Raw genomic sequence first — 16,464 nt, forward strand, 5'->3', positions numbered from 1 at the left:
ATGATCATCTGGTTTCAACCCCCCTGATATGTGCAGTGTCGCCAACCAACAGGCCAGGCTGCCCAGAGCCACATCCAGCCTAGCCTTGAATGCCTCCAGGGATGGGGCATCCACAGCCTCCTTGGGCAACCTTTTCCAGTGCATTACCACCCTCTGTGTGAAAAATTTCCTCCTAATATCTAATCTAAACCTCCCTTGTCTTAGTTTAAAAGACCATTCCCCCTTGTCCTATCACTATCCAACTTGTAATCAGCCATTCCCTCTTCTTTTTATATGCTCCCTATATGGTCTGCTTGTATCATTTTTGCTGTGAAAGAGACTCCTGACTAAAACCAGTAATGTTGCCTTTTTTTGTTTCATGGGAAACGATGATACTCTGCATTTCAGTGGATTTTGGGCTTGAGTTGCATCAGGGTGGATCTAGTTGAGCTGTAATTTTTTGTTGTTGGATGCAAAAATATTTTGAGTCTGTATGTATTCCAACCTGTCTGCCCACACCTTCCTACCCCCCAAAATGTTTGTGGCTTGAGTCTCTCCTTCTGTTCCTGCAGTTTGTCTGGAAGAAATATTAGTTGTTCTTGGAAAAGCCAGTTGGCAGAGGTTAGGCTGGGAGGGAAACAGGCTTGGCTTTGGGGTGAAGTCAATGTCACTGGAGATGGTGTGTACATTTAAGAACTAGAATAAACAGTAATTCTCACCAGAACAGAGAGTTAAAATACAGGTTGCAAGATATACTTTTCTGTTTAAATTGAGAAGGAAGATTTAGACAAAGTAGCTTGAGTGACAGTCTTCTTCAGAAGGTCAGATCTATTTACTCACTAGCTTCATGTATAGATTATATTACCATTGAAGCACACTCTTGTAACATTTATCAGCAATGATCTAGACTCATGTGTTTCTTGTTAGCAGCATGTTTGGGGAAGGGAGCAAGATTGGTATGTATTCCAGCTTTGTTTGTGAAGCCAAGCATAAGGAGGATTAGGAAGGCCATTTCAACATGTCCTGAGTCCCTACACCTATTAGAAGCTGTTAATTCTTTGCCTTCAGTGCCAGGAATGCCTCTGGTCCTTCAGTTTTGTGCTCTCAAAGCATTGTGCTTTGATCTAATTGCTTTTATCCCACAAATTTGGATCCAGCTGAAACATGCATAAAACTTCTCATTTATTATATCTCTGTCTTGGGTTTTATTTTGACTTGGACCAACCTACTGGAAACTTTCTCATGTCTAAAATATCTTTAGACTGTTGAAATGCATTAGTTGCAATCTGCTACTATTTTTGTAGGGGCTTTGTGGTATTTTAGTTAATCTCCCCTGTTAACTTCTAGTGATACAGTATTAGTGCATTTTATGCTGTGATTTAATTCTCAGTAGTTTCAGTAGTTTGGTGTTTGTGTAGATAAGAATCACAACATTCAAATAGCTTGGAATGAGAAAAGTCCTTTGTTTAAATAAATTGGTGTTGTATGTCTCTGTATACAATTCAGTGACAGAGATTCTTAAATATATGCATGCATTCCATTCATGTAATCACTCTCACCTTTATGTTTCTACATACAACCATTCATTCACAGGTTTATGGCAAATTATGCGATTGGTGAAATGATTTTAAATATTGCCTTTGATGGGATCATAGCAATTAATATTCTATAGTAGATTAGTTATACTGTGTTCAGTGCCAATTCCTATTCTCCATGAACCATGGCTATGCTGGGTGCAGTTAACTGTTCTAGCCATATAGTTCTATAAAATCTCAATAAAATCTGAAAACTGTGGCGTATGGGTAATCTTGCTATAAATTGTAATAAAAATTACCCCTGTAGACTCTATATTCTGACCATTAAGTTCATGGATACTGCTGCTTTATACATAAAATTTTATGAAATAAATCGACCAGTTCTACAGCCCCTACCAGACACCGAGCTGTTTTGACTGAAAATCTGATAGGTGTGCTCAGAGCGTTTCTCAGCGCATAAAGTGCTTATAATGAACTTTAAATAGGAAGAAAAATGCTCTATATGTGCTTCATATAGTACGTACCAGATTACGAGGGGAAAGTCGTAAATGCCTCCATTCCCACTGTGAGTGCATTTGCTAGGTCTCTAGAGCCAGGATTTGGTTTCCTATGGCACCTGGCTGAAAGACACTAAGTAAACCTGAGTATAACACCTAATCTCAGAAGACTTATTTCAAATCTCATGTACATCTACATCTGAAAGTGTTGTTTCTACTGCTCAAAACAAAATGTGGCCTCTGCGATGTTCTCCTTCAGTCTTTTTTTGTGGGACTTGGCATTGGGCTCTTGCTCTGTGGAAGCCTGCCAGGAAGGAGGATTTGCAGAAATGGCTGGGACTCGCTGGCTGCAGAGTTGCACAAGCAATTATTTCACATATTGAACTGTGCCACATGCCAAATGCAGAGAGCAGAGTTATGTTTGAGACACTACCATATTCATAACCCTTGGCAGATGACTGGTTTTAATGACGATTCTGTGCCCCCCTGCGAGATGCTCATTCTCCACATTTGTCTGTTGAGGCCCTGTGGCCAAAAATTGTTTTCTTCATTGTTGCTGATGGTGACGAAGACATCATTTTCATAGAATCATAGAATCAGCAAGGTTGGAAAATACCAAAAAGATCATCTAGTCCAACCATTTACCTATTACCAATAGCTCCCACTAAACCATGTCCCTCAAAACAACATCCAGTCGTTCCTTGAACACCCCCAGGGTCACTGACTCCACCACCTCCCTGGGCAGTCCATTCCAGTGTCAGAAACAGGCAGAGAGGGAGCAGTGCTCCTGCCATTGTCTTCTTCAGGAACTTAGTGAGATACTCTACAAAGTTTGGCTCTTTTCTGAGGATACTAAGGCACAACTTGTAGAAGGCTCCTTTCCTTTTCCCAGCAAGGAGTGGAGCTGTAATTGTATTACCTGTATTTTCCAATACATCCTTCTGTGAGTTTGGCAGCAAATGTCACCTTCTTAGAATCACAAAATCATAGAATGGTTTGGGTTGGAAGGGACCTTGAAGATCATTGAGTTCCAACCCCCTGCTATAGGCAGGGACACCTCCTTCTGGAACACATTTCTCGAAGTCCCATCCAGCCCAGCCTTGAATTCTTCCAGGGATGGGGCATTCATAACCTCACTAGGCAACCTTTTTCAGTTTCTCACCATCTTTACAGTAAATAATGTCTTCCTGATGTCTAAATCTACCCTCTTCTTGTTTAAAACCATTTCCTGTTGTCCTGTCACTACATGCCCTTACAAAAAGTCCCTCCCCTCCTTCCTGCAGACCCCCTCAGGTACTGGAAGGCTGCTATATGGTCTTCTCAGAGCTTTCCCTTCTCAAGGCTGAAGATCCCCAGCTCTCTCAGCCTGTCCTTGTAGGGGAGGTGCTTCAGCCCTCTGATCATCTTTGTGGCCCTCCTCTGGACCCACTCCAAAAGCTCCACGTTTTTATGTCGGGGGCCAGAGAACTGGATGCAGTACTCCAGGTAGGGTGTGAGCAGAGCAGAGGGTCAAAATCACCTCCCTCTTCCTTCAGTCACACTTATCTTGATGCAACCCAGGATACAGTTGGGCTTCTGGGCTGCAGGCTCACACTGCTGACTTATACTATCTTTCATCAACTAACACTCCTAAGTCCTTCTTTTCAGAGCTGCTCTCAAGCCATTCTCTGTCCAGCCTTTATCTGTGCTTGAGATTTCCCCAGCCCAAGTGCAGGACCTTGTACTTGTCCTTGTTGAGTTCATGAGGTTGGCATGTACCCACCTGTCAACTCTGTCCAGGTCTCTCTGTATTCTATCCCTTCCCTTTAGCGTGTCAGCTGCACCACTCAGTTTTGTGTTGTCAAGCAAACTTGCTAAGAGTGCACTTAATCCCACTGTCCGTGTCTCCTACAAAGATGTTAAGTGACACTGGTCCCAGTACTGATCACCGAGGAATGACTTACACATAGATCTTCCTCCTCCAAGTTCTTACCTTTGCTTTCTGCAGCTTGGGTGGTGTGGCTAGAGCCCTTGCCAGTGAAGACTGAGGCAAAGAAGTCATTGAGCACCTCAGCTTTCTCCATATCCCTTGTGACCAGGTCTCCAGTTTCCTTCTGGAGAGGGCCCACATCTTCCCTGGCCTTCCTTTTATCACTGATATACCTGTAGAATTTCTTCTTGTTCCCCTTTAATCCCTGGCTAGGTTTAATACTATCAGAGTTTCAGCTTTCCTAACCTGATCTCTGACTGCTAGGATGACTTCTTTGTAGTCCTCCCAGGTAACCTGTTCCTGCTTCCACTCCCTATGGACTTTCTTTTTGAGCTTAAGTCCAGGAGCTCCTTGTTGATCCTTAGAGGCCTCCCAGTGTTCTTGCCTGCTTTTTTTCTTGGGATGCACTGCTTCAGGGCTTGGAGGAGATGGTCCTTGTCTACTGACCAGCTTTCTTGAGGCCCTCTTCCCTCCAAGGTTTTCTCCCATGTCACCCTGTCAGGCAGTTCCTTGAAGAGTTTGAAGTATCCTCTCCTGAAGTCCAGACTAGCAACTTTAATGTGCACACTCTTTGGTGCCCTAAATCTTGGACTCCACCATTTTGTGGTCACTGCAGCCAAGGCTGCCCTTGAGCTTCACATTACTCACCAGCCCCTCCTTGTTGGTGAGGACAAGGTCCAGCATAGCACCTTTTCTCATGGGTTCCTGTACTACTTGGAAGAGGAAGTTATCATCAGCACATTCCAGAAACCTCTTTGATTTCTGGTGCAATGCTGTGTTGTCCCTCCCACAGATATCAGGGTGGTTGAAGTCCCCCATGAGGGCCATGTTTTGTGAATGTGAAACTGTTTCTATCTGTTTATAGAGGACATCATCCACTCTGTCTTCCCAATCAGGCAGCCTGCAGCAGACTCTTACTATGATATCTCTTTCCTCTGCCTTCCCTTTAGCCCTAATCCATAAGCTCACAGTTAGCTCTTCATCCATCCCCCAGCAGAGCTCCATGGACTCCAGCTGGTCACACTTGTAGAGGGCAACGCCCCCTCTCCTCCTTCCCTGCCTGTCTTTCCAATAGCGTTTATACCTGTCTGTTCCTACATTCTAGTCATGAATTCCTTCTTACCTCACTCCTTCCCTCTCTGTGCCCATACAGACACACGCGTGTGTCTCAATCATACTTACGAGGTTCTTGTAAATATAAATTTGGGGGCATTCAGTGGTGCATTTTTCATTCGTAATGGAAGTTAGTGCAGAGTGACTGTCACTAAATACTAGTTATGATCTCTTAGCTACTCTATGCCATCATGCACTGGAAGCAAATGGAGAGGAAAAGTTCCTAATAGAAAACATGACTCTTGGAGACACGTATGAGTTACATCAGGTCTTTTCATTTCCGCACAATTTAATTTCTGCAGGTCTCATGGTGGGATGTCAGGTCATTTAGAAGCCCCATCATGAACAATCACTTTGATCAGAATGTTGGATACTAGGCGTTCTTCAGAGAAGTCACAGTGGGAAGTTCAATGTGTGAAGCAAAAACAAGCTAGGTCTGAATTTGGAAATCCATTCACCAAGCAGAAACAGATTTTCAATTATTTTAAGAGGGTGGCTAAGCATAAAACATGTTTATGTTTTTCTGTAGTGTATCACCAGACCTACATGTACATATGTTTACAAAGCTATTAGCAGAGAAGTTAACTTAATTCAGAAAAGTGAGGTATTAAAGTAAAATGAGCCAGAGGCTTCAGTTCTTCTGGATGCTGAAATTTTCTCTATTTTCACGCCAGCAAGCATCATCTAATAACATGTCATCTTTTAAATCAAAGATGGTGTGTAGATGTGAAATAATCTAGTAGGTCTTAACAAGCCTACTGATGGGATGAGTCATTTCACTTGCAGGAGATTTCATTTGAGGAAGTCAAATTGAGTTGTGGTTCCTGAAATCTGTCAGCAGTTGCAGAAGTATGTTTATGTATGTCTTATTTCACCCCTGAGAGGAGACAGATTCAGAGTGCGTACTACAGGCATCCAGTCCCAGGATTTTTGATGGTGCATGGCCTTCCCAACTGTGTCAGAGCTATTGGGCTGCGTGTCTCTAAATAATTTCTGGGAAGAAGTCAGGTGATGGGGAGGGACATGTTAGGGTGGAATAAACCTCTTTATTCTCTTTTGAGGGAGTTCAGCTCTGTTCATTACCCCCAAAAGCTGGGGAAGCTGATGGGAAACAAAACGTACCCAAGAGTGGCTGCAGTGATTCAAATCAAAATTTCACATGAAGCATGTATATCAATTTTGTGATGAGAGCACAAAGTTTTCCTCAGAAAAAACAGGCAGCCTGTTAGCCTGAGTATGTTTGCAAGACATGGTGTTCCAGGCTCTTGTCAGCCTGGAGAGACTGAAATCCAAAGTCTCCTCTCCCCAGGAAGTGCCCCAGTGCAAACAGAGTAAGTTTAGAGAGTGGGGAAGGAGAAAAATATGAAAATTATGTGTTCCCATGGTTACATTTTTTACCTTGTGAAGGTGAAAGCTGTGTCCTCTGCAGTGGATCCAAGGGATTTGTCCATCTTTGAGCTGGCAGGCTCTTTCATTCACAAAGATACCATGCCAGAAAGCACAAAATACATCAGCAGCCATTAAAAACTCATACAAATTTAAGATGTTTGTGCCAGCATTTTGGGAGAGGTAATTTTGTCCCCAAAACTAGGATCAAGTATTGAGTGTACCCTCAGTAAGTTTGCAGATTACACTAAGTTGGAAGGAAGTGTTGATTTGCCTGAGAGTAGGAAGGCCTTACAGAGGGATCTGAATTGGCTGGATCACTGGGATGAGGTGAATGGACTGAGGTTCAACAAGGCCACATGGCCACAGTAACCCCCTGCAGCGCTATAGGCTTGGGGCTGAGTGGCTGGATGACTGTGAAGAGGAAAGGGACCTGGGGGTGTTGGTTGATGCTGGACTGAACATGAGCCGACAGTGTGCCCAGGTGGCCAAGAGGGCCAATGGCATCCTGGCCTGTATTAGAAATAATGTGGCCAGCAGGAGCAGTGAGGTGATCATCCCCCTGTACTCAGCCCTAGTGCGGCCGCACCTTGAGTATTGTGTGCAGTTTCGGGCCCCTCACCACAAGAAAAACATAGAGATCCTGGAACATGTCCAGAGAAGGGCAACAGAACTGGTGAGGAGTCTGGAGTACAAGTCTTAGGAGGAGTGGCTTAGGGAGCTGAGATTGTTCAGTCTGGAGAAGAGGAGGCTCAGGGGAGACCTCTACAACTTCCTGAAGGGAGGTTGTGATGAGGAGGGGTTTGGCCTCTTCTCCCAAAGAGAGGGAGGACCCAAGGAAATGACCACAAGTTGTACCAGAAGAGGTTTGGATTAAACATAAGGAGAAACTTTTTCTCTCAGAGAGTGGGCATGCACTGGAATGGCTGCCCAGGGAGGTGGTAGAGTCGCCATCCCTGGTGGTGTTCAAGAGGTGTCTGGATGAGGAACTACGGGATAAGGTTTAGTGGCTTGTGGTAGCAATGGTGACTGGAGGATGGTTGGACGAGATGATCTTGTAGGTGCTTTCCAACCTTGTGATTCTATGATTCTATTATTCTATTTTCTGGCCCCAGAAACCGACATAAATTTTACTGCCAGAAACTGTCTTTAGTTTGACAGAAATAGAAATGAAGTTTTATCTGATCCAGATCAGACTTTCTCACACTGGCAGCTGACAGTCACCAGATACTGTATTAATGAAGGCAGAACAAGACTTGTAGTATTTACAGGGTGGCATGCAACTTTTGTCAGATCTGTTTGTGTATCCTCCCTTACAAATTCGGGATGAGTTCATTTGTACTTCTTAGAAGCAAACTGTTTTTTGGTACAGTTTGACAGGTTGGACATCAAGGAGAGACTGTGTGTATGTTTGTGACAGAAGCAATTCTCTCTATTATGTTTAGTAGAAAATAGCATTGTTTCTTGAGGCTAATGGAGTGAAAGTGATATGGCTGTTTGCAGTCTTTTATGCTTAAAGACATTCTTAAATAACTCTTCTGATTTGGCAGTCTTGCCAGTGTGTAGTGCTAAAGTCTTGCTTCTGCAACTCCTGTGCAGTCACAGGATCATCATCAACATCAGTGATGCCTCTGTCTCTTGAAACTTATCTCTTAACTTGCTGCTTCTTGCTTGCCTCACCTTAGCCTCATTCACACTTCTTAGAATCACTGGATAGCTGGGCACATCTTGCCTTTCAAGAGGAGTAGTAAGGGCAAGAAAACCAGCTCATTTTCAGAGCCTAGGCTTTATTGATTAAGTATGTCTGTTTTTACTAGGGAAGACTTGATTCAGTGATGCAGCCAGATTTCTTTAAGACCTGTGGTACTAAGTTCAAGAAAAATGTTGGTCCTCAGAGGAAGGCAAGGTTAAAATAAGCTGGCATGTCCTGTGGACTCTCTTGCTTGCCAATTATTTTCCATTACTCACTTGTCCTCTACTTTTTTCATCTAATTTTGTTAAATTATCTCTTGCCTACATCTCTTCCTTCTTCCCAGTTTCATGTTCACTGGGCCAATAATTGCTTGTAATTCCTCACTTATGAACTGCTGCTGCTATTTATAAACCTTGGTACCAGCCATTCAGCAGTTGTTCTTAGATGTCCAAGAGAAAGTGAAAGCTGTTGACAAATACAGCAATTGTGAACTATGTATGTATAGCAATCTGTACAGTGGCTTATGCACTGTAGTGAGCAGTGAAGAGAAATCTGTTAGGCTTTCAGAAAGTTGGTTTTTCCCATGACTCTTTTGAGGGAGGAAAATAGCTTTAAAGGCTGCTTCTCCTTTCAGGAGCTGTAGCCATGCTGTGGAGAAAACAGGGCAGTTTACCCCACATGTCTGAGGCAAAGCTCAGCCTCCTGGGTAGTCACCTTGGTTCACCAGCATCATGGCTCTCCAAATGTGAAACAGGAGAAGGAAGGAAGTTGAAACCTATTTTGCTTTTTGTTCCATTGGTCCTCTATGGAGAGTCTTTGGGGCAAGGAGCACCTGTAGAGCTTTTAACACTTGCTCTTCCCTATTGTTATCAAACCCTAATCTCCACATCTTTCCTGTGTTGTGGTCCCTGACTTGAATGCAGTACTCCAGATGAGGCCTCATGAGGGCAGAGTAGAGGGAGGCAATCGCCTCCCTCATCCTTTCTGTGATGGAGATGTCATTGGCCTTCCAGGAGAAGGAGAGCAAACAAACAGAGGGCTGTGGGGAAACTGAGCAGGAGAACAGGTCACAAATGGAAAGTGGGACAAAAAAAAACTGTGTATGTATATGGCAGACACCGTTGAAAAAAAAAAAAAGAAAAAAGAAAAAAGGGAATAATCCCTGCATTGTTCTCTAATTTAATGTCCATCTTTAATTAGGTTCACTGTGAAAATATAACAAAAACGTCCTTGAATTTGCCAAGTGATACATTTCCATTCCTAGCATTTCACTCACCATACTGATGTGTCACAACGCCGCATGATGTTCTCAGATATTGGCTGCTGGTGAAGGAAATAGTGTCCATGGGGCTGCATTATCCTTAGCTGCAAAAGCACAGTCCCACTGGCAGCCTCATGGGTTGGTGAGGAGGATTTGGAGCGCTGTGCACCTCATCGAGCACACACAAACAGAAGGTATTAATTTATTATGATTGAATTTTCACCTTAACACATTCCTCAGGTTATTTAGAAACAACAGCAAATGTTGTAGAAATTTCAATAATTTATTATCTTAAGAGCTGGCAATCTATAATAATAATGAAACAGTGTGCCTTATAAGGAACATAAGTATGTAAGATACTTATTGTATTCATATATATCAATGCAGTAGGTGTATTCATAGTAAAGCGTACAAAATTGGTGTATAATAACTATACTGTGGACTAAATTGCTAAATAATGCCAGTGATTTTAGGTTAAGCCTAGGTGTAAACATCAAGAAAGTATCTGGCTCCTTGAAGCTTCTTCCATAGTGCAAGTTGGTTTAAGCCACAGTAAATGCAAAGTAACAAACACTTTATTTTTTAACTTTAATTTTATTTCATAAATGCATCACCTATAAAACATTTTGATTCTGGGTGAATATAAATGTATTACTTCCTGCAATGAGACCTGCTTTAAGGAAAAGCAAAGTAATGGAATAAGTAACAATCATCTTGAAGTTTCATTTAACAAGGTAGCCTTGTTACAGAATAAGTAAGCTCAGAAGTAGCACCTTCTTTCCAAACAGTCTTCTGGGGCCAAATCAGCTGATTAGAGTGTTCCGTCACACTTAAGTCATATACTGAATTATCCTTGATGATCAGAAACACATTGAATATCATCATGAATAAGTTGTAATTTTCAGAAGCATGGTGAGAATGGTTATTCTACCCAAAATAATTAAATGTTTGAATAATTTTTGAGGTAGTGTATGCTTGTCTCAGCGCAGGTCATTTTTCAATGTCAGCAGTCTTTAATTTGATAAGCAAAAGGTGCTTTCTTGGGTCTGCGTGCAGAAATAACAAGCAAACAGAATGCAGCCAGTAGTACTGAGGCACTTAAACTGTGCTAATGGAAATAATCCTGTGTGTCTGCACAATGGGCTGTGCTTCAGGAGGGGATTGTTACATGGGCATACTGAACATATTTTAATAACAATTTCTTTGTGAACTTCTCTAACATAAATAAAAATGCAGCTGAAGGGTAGTTATAATCAGTCACTGTTCTTTCACTCAGAAGTGGTTCGCCGCCAAGATATAAATTAAAATTTAAGACCAACTTTCCCTAGAGTCATCACTCATTTAGGGAGTGCTTTCTTTTCAAGAGCCTAGCTATCCATCAGTGCTACTTTTATGGCCACACAGCTCTCTTAGTATTATATTCCTCCCATTCTTCAGTCTAACTCAGTCCATTTTCTAACGTTGTGTGAACACACAACTGAAGAAATGTGGTGAAATGGGAAGTTTAACTGTGATTTTCAGAGTTGTTGTGTAGCCACAGACCTACACCTAATGAACTGTTTGTGATCTGTAAAGAAAACCTGCTCTGCAGGGCTCTCTTTAGCCAGAGCTTGAGGGAGAATAATTACTTGAAACACGTGTAAGCAAGACCCAGAAAGCATCCTCTCTCTCACAGTGTTACAGGAGAGTACAAGCAAGCAATCTGGAACAGCAAGCTCATTAAATAAATGATCTTGTGTTCTTCTGTTTCGCCTGGCCAGACAAAATATGTACATTTATAAACAAATCTCTTGCCTGCCCTCCCTTCCTGCTCCTCCCTTGCAGTGTCTCTGGTTTTGCTCTCTGCTCCACATGCTTTCAGTATCTCTCAGAACTTAATGATTGTGCATGGTAATTCACAGGTGACATGAAGTGTTTGTTTACATCACCTCTGAAGTTTATCTCTACGTCTGTCCCTTGATGCAAGCAACTCCAGTTTTTCTTGCCAGTATCGCAGGCCACACTTCTGCCCCAGGTTTCCTCTCACTCCACCTCTTGGTTTCCTCTCTCAGCCTACTGTTGTCTATGCTTCCCTTTAGAGGGCAGTAGGCTTAGGGAGGACACATATAGCCTGCATTTTTCCTCTCCTTTCCTGTCTCTGTTTTCACAAAAGGCACCTCTGGACAGCTGACTCTTGACTGTCTGCCAGTCTCCATCCACTCTTCTCTGCTTCAACAGAACTTGGAATCATAGAATCTCTTAAGTTGGAAGGGACACTTATAGGTCATCTAGTCCATCTCCGCTGCACTGAACAGAGACACTTACAGCTAGATCAGGTTGCTCAGAGCCTGGTCCATCCTGACCTTGAAAATATAATGAGAAAATAAGATGGAAGAGTTCATGGATCAAGATGGAGAAAGGGAGATTGCTTACCAATTACTGTCACGAGCAAACCAGACTTGGGGAAGTCATGCAATTTATTTTCAATTAAATGGGTGAGCCCCAGGTTTTTGCTTCACTCCTTCATTTCCAGCCCCTCCATCTCCTTCCCCACAGCCACACAGGAAAATGGGGAATGAGGCTTATGGTCAGAAAACAGCAGTTTGTCTGTGCTCCTCCTTCTTCCTCACACTTTCCTCTAACTCCAGCATGGCTCTTCCTTCATCTTTAGGAAGGATGAGCCTGCTTAGTGTGGGCTCTCTATGGCTTGTAGTTCTTGTCATAAGAGCTTTCTCCAGCATAGGCTCTCCTGGCCTTCCCTGTTCAGGTATTACCATACAGTATGGATGTTGTAAACTGTGGATGGACAAAATAGTCCTGCAGTGAGAGTTTGGATGTTCTTAAGACTTGAGAGCACATGACCTTTCTGAAAAGTCTGACTTAAAGGAAGAAGCTCAGTTACCCAGCATCAGCCACCTGAAAGCGAGTCATATGTGCAAATTTAATTGTAGACACTTTGACACACTATGTGAAGGGAAGGCACCTTCTGAGGTTGACACTGGCATTGAATCGAGACAGAGATCCAGATGCCTGGCCTATTTTAGTTGCCTAGCTGTGAGCTGACAGGAGTGACACAGATCTCTACCCAGTGTCTCAGTACAGACAGTCAAAACCAAAGAATTACTCTGGAAATGTAGCTGTAAAATTTGCTCTCAGGTGAGATGTACAAAGCACAAAGCAAATGTGCTGCGTTTTCTTCACTTTCTGAAGACAACCAGAAAAACTGAAAAGTGAACTGATTTTTTGACACACACTGTATGTATAATCATCCGTGTTCAGTGGCTCAGGTCCACAGAATGCATTCTTGTAGCTCATATGTGTTTAAACAGTTGCATGCCATCGGAAACGTTCATGTTTATCTGTAGTACTGCTGGATTATTTCGCAGATTTGTCATCTGATTTGTGAAGCTTCAAGCAAAATGTGCCATGCAGCCTAAGTGGATGGATGTGTTGTACACCCTAATGTTGTTCTGGGACAAGATTAATTTCGGTGTGCTCATATTAATCCATTATATGTCTCTTTTCAGCACAAATGGACCCCCGAGGCCTATCTCCCAGACAAATTAAAAGTGACAGTGATGATGACGACCTGCCAAATGTGACCTTAGATAGCGTTAATGAAACTGGATCTACAGCGCTCTCCATAGCCAGAGCAGTACAAGAGTAAGTATCACTTTCTCAGAGTGAGACAAGTATTGCCAAGGTGTGCCCTGGCTGATGGAGGTACTGGTCATCAGCAGCTCTACAGAGGTGTCCCTCAGCTGCGAGCCAGCCTACTTGCTAGCAGCTTTGCTGCTTAGCTTCATTCCCTTAAGGAAGAGATGGCTACCTCTCTCTGCTCTCTTTGATTCTCTTTTCATTTCTTTCCTCCCCGATTACTAGGTAAAGTTTCAGATTAAAATTATTCTCCATTATTTGCTTGCAAAGCTTGTAGTGTATTTATAATTACTCCAAAGCGATACCAGTTTAGACTTCCTAAAGTACTTTTTTTTACTGATTGAAAGCAGCATCAGGAAGTTTCTTCCAGTTGCTGTCAAATAGAAATCACCCACGTTTCTCATGAAGAATGGAATAACTGAAAGGAAATTAGAAGGGCTTTGAACATTTTTCCCACTACTGCTATTTTTCTTTGTACTTCTACTTTCTGGATGGACAAAATATATTCTCGATTTAATTTCTTTATTGCTTGTTCAAGAAAAAAAGGGAAAGTTTATCACAAGCATTAGTGATTCTGCAGGCGCGTAAGCTTGCTCAGTCACTGTAGCAGCTGGAAGGGAACCAACTGTGAGGTAAATAAGTATTAATATCCCCATTTTATAGGTGAGGAAAATGAGGCTATGTGTAAAGGTCACCCTGTAAGTCTGAAGCAGGGCTGGAAATAGAACTAGAGCCTCCAGGCACTGAAGTCTGTGCTAGCCCTACAAAACATATTACTCCATCTAAGAGGTTCAAACTGTGGGCATTCTGGACATTATGAAATAGGAAGGGATATAATAAAGGCCACGAGACATGGTTGTTATATAATTAATTATAAATGCATTTAAAATGTATTAATATCTAAAAGTACTCGCATTCTCTTTTGTTCCCTGCTTATCAGTAGACAAAAATGCTGATGTTCCCAAAGCAGTATTCTATATGCTGAGAGAAAAATGTTGTGTTTGAGGGAGAACTGCATTTTTTGCACTGTTCAGGCATTTGGGACATGAATTTTCTTCCTGCGGTGTTCCTCACATCACCTCATTCCCACTGTAACACACCATTCCGCTCAAGGGTACAGGAAGGAAGATGTGTTGCGCAGGGGAAGGCTGGCAATAATGATTCTCCAGTGCAGACTTAGCAGGTACTGAGATCCTTTAAGAGCATGCAGCCATGCTGCCTCTCTGAACCAGTCCACCTGTCCCAGCTTGGGAGGACTTTGATCAGACACCTGCTAAATCATCTTTGGGTCAAGCGCTGTAATAGAGATCCTCAAATCTGTATTCCCCCTGAGCAGAGAGGGAGTTATGGCTAAGGCAGTGTGCTGGCTTTCACTTTAATTAGCATGCTCCTGTTCTGACAGTGATAGAGGAAGGAAACAGTTCTTCACAAGTGCTGCTGCTGACTGACTGACAGGCCTCACACATATTTTGAATGTGCTGGTTACAACAACCCAACCCTGAAGTGCCAAGTAGTTTTTCTTTTTCTCAGTTTATAGCACACATAATAAGACAGAAAAATAATATGACCCATCATGATTTTATTTTAAATAGTTTTGCCTAATTAAAGAAAAGAAGGCATGGACAGCTACTGAACACTTTTAATATATGAGTGGCAGGAAGGTGCTTGGTATGATTTTATGTGCTTGATATTGCTGGAACATTTAGAGAATCGGTCAAACCATGAAAAGCTTTTTTAGGATAATGCATTCCACAATTTATGAAGGAAAATGTGTTGAATATTACTTGGCTGGCTCTGGAGCTTAAGAATTAAATTAAGAAATTTAATAATGTAACATCAACTCATCCTTGTTCCAGGTTTTATTTAAACAGTAATCTGTTAGTTTATTTCAAAAGCCCCATTAGGAAAATTTAATTTGACTGTGATCTGCAATTTGTCTTATTTTTTACTTCATTCTCAGTCGCAGACACTATGCATACAGCTGCTGAGCTGAAGGAAAAGATGTTAGCACATTATACTGACTCCATTCAATTCATTTCTTCCTTGGTCTATAATACATTGCCTCACGGGCAGGCTCCATTCTATGATTTTGTCATCAAGCATGTACCTTAATTTTAGATGTCTAGCAAAGCAATCCACTGAAATTAAAAGCCTGCATTCTGTATCCCATTGTTGCAGAGAAGAAAGTGCCTTTGAAGCCTTCCAAAGGGAGATCCTCTGTGCTCAATTTAGTATCTAAACTTAGCAGACAGGAATTTCCTCTGAAGACGTGGACAGGCACCTCCTGTTCCCTGAGTAACTGGGCAGCGTAGGTGCATGCAAAGAACGAGTGTTTCTGGTGGATCTAAGCTCAGTGCTGAGATGAGGTAGGTTGACCTTAGAGTCTAGAAGACTCTCCTATAGCAAGTGATCTTTCCTAAGCAGTAAATAAGAAGTGCTTTCTTGTGGATAGTTACTTGGCTACCAATGACTGGCTAGAGTATTCTCTTCATGGAGGATACTGGCTGGCGAGTCCAGCATGGCTGCCTCCAAAGGGATGTCAGTATCCTGTTCTTCAGTATTTGATTCCTGTTGTCCTTGATTAACAAAATGCCAAGCCTAGTTTGTATGTGCTAGTGGCAGGTGCCAGGCAGCATTTGACCTTTTTCTGATTGGGTTTCATACATTTTTTAAATTGTTCTTCATAAGGATTATAAATACACGTCTGTGTAATATATATTTGCCTGTTGGCCCTTATCCTCCAATTGCCTAATTAGACATCTGCAACACAGATATCTGCATCCAGGCTCATTATTTGACCTCCCAGCATATGGAGCAGCTAGCAGGAGATGAGCCCAGCTGGTAATTCTTTTGACCAATGCTAGTTGTCTAATTTAGGGAGAAAGAGAACCATGTAATTTAGGGAGGCCACGTGCACAGCTGTTTAGGGTGTGCACATTGGCTCTGCAGGTCTCCAGTACCAAGTGAAGGTAAGTCAGCCCATGGCTGGACTTGAGGGTCAGTGTGGAACCAGGAGTGTTGGTGCTGCATGTGCCAGTGTCTTCCTTTGGGTCTAAACCTGCTAAGATGGATGAGTAACACCAAGAATTAACCATAAGCTGGAGCAAACTAGTCAGTGTCTAAGGGGGAATTGTATTAATATAGCCAATTTTAAGCTTGTTGCCTTGGAAATTCCCCTTATGTGAGTAGGTTACAGGATAGTCTGGAATGCCTATATGACAGCTTTGCTTTTCATGTCTTGTAAAACTGAAGGCATCCTCCTGTGTTTCTGCTTTGTTTCAGGTCCATTATAATCTTACTAGGAGAAAAATCTTACCAGAAAAATTCCGACAGTTAGATGCTAAGAACCACATGTTTGGCATTAGTTCTTATTTACTTAAACAGAAATGTAATTT

The 16,464-nt window shown here is 42.3% G+C and overlaps 1 protein-coding gene across 7 annotated transcripts in view; it reads left to right on the forward strand.

The window, feature by feature from the left end:
- Positions 1–16,464, forward strand: part of KLF12 (Kruppel like factor 12) — a 261,902-nt gene that overhangs the window by 173,566 nt on the left and 71,872 nt on the right. For all 7 annotated transcript variants that reach the window (XR_001552620.2, XM_015851638.2, XM_015851644.2 and 4 more), the window contains one exon: positions 12,940–13,075. Coding sequence is in view for 6 of the 7 variants with exons in the window: in XM_015851638.2 (XP_015707124.1) it covers positions 12,940–13,075 (136 nt within the window). In the remaining variant the exon portion in view is untranslated. The remainder of the gene's footprint in view (positions 1–12,939; positions 13,076–16,464) is intronic.

The sequence above is a fragment of the Coturnix japonica genome, chromosome 1 (assembly GCF_001577835.2).
Source record: "Coturnix japonica isolate 7356 chromosome 1, Coturnix japonica 2.1, whole genome shotgun sequence".
Lineage (NCBI taxonomy): Eukaryota > Metazoa > Chordata > Aves > Galliformes > Phasianidae > Coturnix > Coturnix japonica.